Genomic DNA, 3409 nt, shown 5'->3' with positions numbered 1-3409 from the left:
TGGCCGCAGGCGATGATGGAAAGCTGCAGTGACACAGGAAGGGTGATGAGGAGCTGGCCTTGCTGCGTGCTCCCCTTCTGCTCCAAGCCAGGCTTTTGGCTGCCAAGCCTCTGACCTCCTCCCTGACCTGCAGAGCCGGAGCTCAGCTCCGCTCCAACCTACCTGAGGAGAGGAGCCTCATTCCTGCTGCTGCTGCCAAGAGCCGCCAAGGCCTCTTGTTTTTTCCAGGATGTCTCCTAAGGCAAAGAGGCAAATGTCAGAGCGTTGCCCTCCAGCCCTGTCTCGCGGCCCTCCCCTACGCCTGGGACATGCTCGGGGAGCTGGAGGGGAAGGCTGGAAAGATCAGAACTTTACAGTCGGGACGTAGCAGCAGGCAGAGCCAAGCATCGCTTCGTGCGGGGCCCGGCCACCCCACCAACGCCAGCTCTGCACGCTGTCGCCTTCTCCTCCGCTCGTGCCGAGCCCTGAGCGAACCCTTCTGCGGCTGCCCTGCCAAGGCTGGCCCCGGTCTCCCTGGGCGGACGGGGAAAGCGCAGTCCCCTGTGGCTGTCTCTGTGGGGAGCGCAGCTTCGGGCTCCAGCCCTGACTCTCACCTAGGACTGCGCTGGCGGCCGAGTGCAGCGCTCGGCCGTTCTCCAGGCGGCGGCTCCTGGCGATGCCGTGGAACCTCTCCAACATAGCAGGGGCATCTCTGACCTTGGGGGAAGCAAAGAGGCACGATTTCTTCGCTGGCCAAAAAGGTCGCTCCGCTGACCCACGGCCGGTCGAGCTGGCTCGGCCACGAGGGGAAGGAGAAAGAGCGAGCAGGTAGCCAGGAGGGCAGGCCGTGTCTCAGCACCAGCTGCCCGGCTCCCATCCCGCCCGGCTCCCATCCTGCCCACCCTTGGCGTGTCGCCTCACGCTCCCTTCTCGGTTCGGGGGAACAGCCCTGCGGCTGCGACGTCTCCCCCCCGGGACACAGCTCACTCACCAGGCAATGGCCAACCTCGTACTGCAGCTGGGCTGCGCTCAGCCCGATGGAGGTGACGACGGTCTCCTGCACCCGCTCCGGCACCAGGAACGGAGCGCAGAGGTAGAGGGTGGTCCTGCACACCTGAAAAAAGAGAGTCGTGCCACGTTGTTCCTCCCCCGTTGGAGTGGCCGGGGTCCTTCCCAGGAAGCTCATCCAGCCGAGCTCTGCTGAGCTCTCCCTAGCAGAGGGGGCTGCCCCAGGCGCAGTCTCCAGGCGGGGAGGGCACTGCCTGCAGCAGTTCACCAGGCAGCTTTCTGTGGCTTTCGACAGTTTTGCAAAGAAGAGCTGGGGGCTCTTACATTGGAAACTTCAGGGATGGGATCCCGGAGGTGCAAGAGAAGGCTGACCCAGGTTTCCCCCACTTCTCTGGTGAAGAAGGATCTTTTCCCGGAGGCGGAGGCGGCGGCGGCCAGGGCAGCGTAGAGGCTGAAGGCTGAGAAGCGAAGGACATCTGGCTCCTGCAATTCACAGACCCCATCTGTCAGCTGGGTAACGAGGGCACCTCCTACCACATCAACAATCGTGCGCTGCCTGTGGAGGATGGCAGCCCAAGAAATAGCTGTCGTCCGCTCATTCCCACCCTCAAGAAGCCAGTATGTAAAGAACCGAAACAAGAATCCCTGATCAGTAAGTCAGTGTGCTTGAATACAGTTCTTTGGAAAACTATGTTTCGGGACCCAGGTTTGGAAAGAAGGTTGCCTCATCCAGACCCCTTCTCCACCACATAGGTCGTGAGTCCGAGTGTGACTCCCAATCTACGGGGAGTCTCAGGGCACCTGAGCATCTTTCTGGCAGGGGAGCTGTCTAAAGCCCGAGAAACCACAGGGGCACGTGAGAGACCCTGTTGTCCTGGGGGAAACACGGGCGCTTCACAGCACAACCCACCCTACCCGCGCAACAGTGGGGAAAAATGCTCAAAGCAGACATTCCGCCAGCAGAGACCCTCCCTGCAGCATGGGGAGGTCCCAGCCCACCCCACTGCCTCTCAGACAAGCAGGAGAAAGTTATTTCACTCACCGCCTCAAAGAACATCTTGGTGGACCTGGCAATATCTTTGAAGGCAGACCCCAAGCCCTCCGCCTTCAGCTTCCTCACCACCTCCGCCAGCGCCAGCATGCTCTCGGCAGCCACCACAGGACATGTGGTGTTCTCCAGGCCCCTCTGCAGCACCTCCAGGATGGCCGCCTTGTGCTTCTGCACCTGCAAAGCCAAAGACACCCACAAGCTTCTCGCTAGTCCTGACCCGAATGGCTTCTCTTTACCATGGCTGATGTTTTGCACCAGGAGGTGCTGTCCCGTCATGATCCCCTCATAAAGGCACTCAGACTCTGTGAAATACCTCTTAACATCCTATTTATCAGAGCTAGCGCTAGAAAGAAAGACTGATAGAGATAGTCCCTTCAGATGCTAGGAACCCTGCAAAACAGCACCGAATGCACCTCCAATCCCGATGCAGGGTGCTGTGCAGACACCGCCTATGGGAAGGGTAAGGCCATTTTGGCCATTTGAGCTGTTACAGGATTTTCCTACGAGGCCATGCAGGCGGCATAGTCGCTGGTACATGGGGGAGCTGCCCGCAGGCTCCTCGGTCGCAGCGAGCTTGCTAAGCTCCTCCTGAGGCCAAGGGACGGGATGTGCACAGAGCAGCACAGGCTTGGGTCTCCTCAGGTGCGGTTAACTGTTAGGTGGCTCTCTGAACTCCTTGGCGGGCAATGGGCTTTGGTCAGGATCCCTTCAGCTGCCAAGGGCTGAAGTTGCTAGAAACCCGCTCAGAGGCCATCTCAGCCCAGGAAGCCTTGTTTGGCACCAGGTTTCCCCCTTGCCACCCTGTTGACATCAGGCGAAGGAGCGTGGTCTCAGGAAAGAGCCCCGTTTGCCTTTACTAGCCTGCCCAAGGTGCCGAAGCCCCTTGCCGCTCTTCACCAGGCTCTTGCCAGTGAGGGGCTGCAGTCAGAAAGGGCAAAAGTTGGTCTCACCTCCTTGGGTGCTCCCCTGACGGCGCTGCCCAGGCCTCTCACTGCCATCTGCCGCACGGCGCCGATTCCGTGCTGGGATTTCTCCACCAAGACACCTAGGACCCTTTCCAGGGACTTCTTCTCCATGACTGGCGGATCCTTCATCAGCTGCAATAAAGCAATATGCCCGTGAGTGCCACCTAAGTCGAGGCACACCACGCGAACGGGCTTCGTAGAAAGGAGGATCCGTTGGATCCCTTGGATGGTGACGCTCTCTTCTGGCACCTTCTTCCTTCAGAAAGAGGCGTCCCAAGCAGCAGTTTTCTAAGAGAAGCCCTCTGCACCCTTCCTTCCCCTCCTGTTGCCTCACCTCAGCAAAGAAAGCTGTCGCTGTGAGCTGCAGGTTTTCCGAGGGGGAGTTCAGCCACTGGGAGAGGGCCCA

At 60.0% G+C, this 3409-nt stretch overlaps 1 protein-coding gene across 2 annotated transcripts; it reads right to left on the bottom strand.

The window, feature by feature from the left end:
* Positions 1 to 703: 703 nt before the first annotated feature.
* LOC138688143 (protein maestro-like) lies at positions 704 to 3093 on the bottom strand. 2 transcript variants are annotated; one of them, XM_069798976.1, is made up of 3 exons: positions 2989 to 3093; positions 2030 to 2212; positions 704 to 1470 (listed from the first exon to the last, which is right to left on the bottom strand). In XM_069798976.1, the coding sequence occupies exons 1-3, from the start codon at positions 3034 to 3036 to the stop codon at positions 1252 to 1254; spliced, it is 450 nt and encodes a 149-aa protein (XP_069655077.1). In that variant the 5' UTR covers positions 3037 to 3093; the 3' UTR covers positions 704 to 1251. The 2 variants fall into 2 exon arrangements, with proteins under 2 accessions (XP_069655077.1, XP_069655069.1); XM_069798968.1 differs by lacking the exon at positions 2989 to 3093 and having other exon boundaries at positions 2030 to 2346.
* Positions 3094 to 3409: the final 316 nt, after the last annotated feature.

This window comes from Haliaeetus albicilla, chromosome 2 (genome assembly GCF_947461875.1).
Source record: "Haliaeetus albicilla chromosome 2, bHalAlb1.1, whole genome shotgun sequence".
Classification (NCBI taxonomy): Eukaryota; Metazoa; Chordata; class Aves; order Accipitriformes; family Accipitridae; genus Haliaeetus; species Haliaeetus albicilla.
Note: the sequence above shows the minus strand (reverse complement) of the source record. Positions and strands in the feature narration are given on the sequence as shown.

Coding starts and splice junctions, on each gene's coding strand:
- LOC138688143 (XM_069798968.1), bottom strand. CDS start 2,314: ATGACGGGACAGCACCTCCTGGTGCAAAACATCAGCCATGGTAAAGAG. Junction 1,471..2,029: donor CCAAGATGTTCTTTGAGGCG/GTGAGTGAAATA, acceptor TGTGAATTGCAG/GAGCCAGATGTCCTTCGCTT.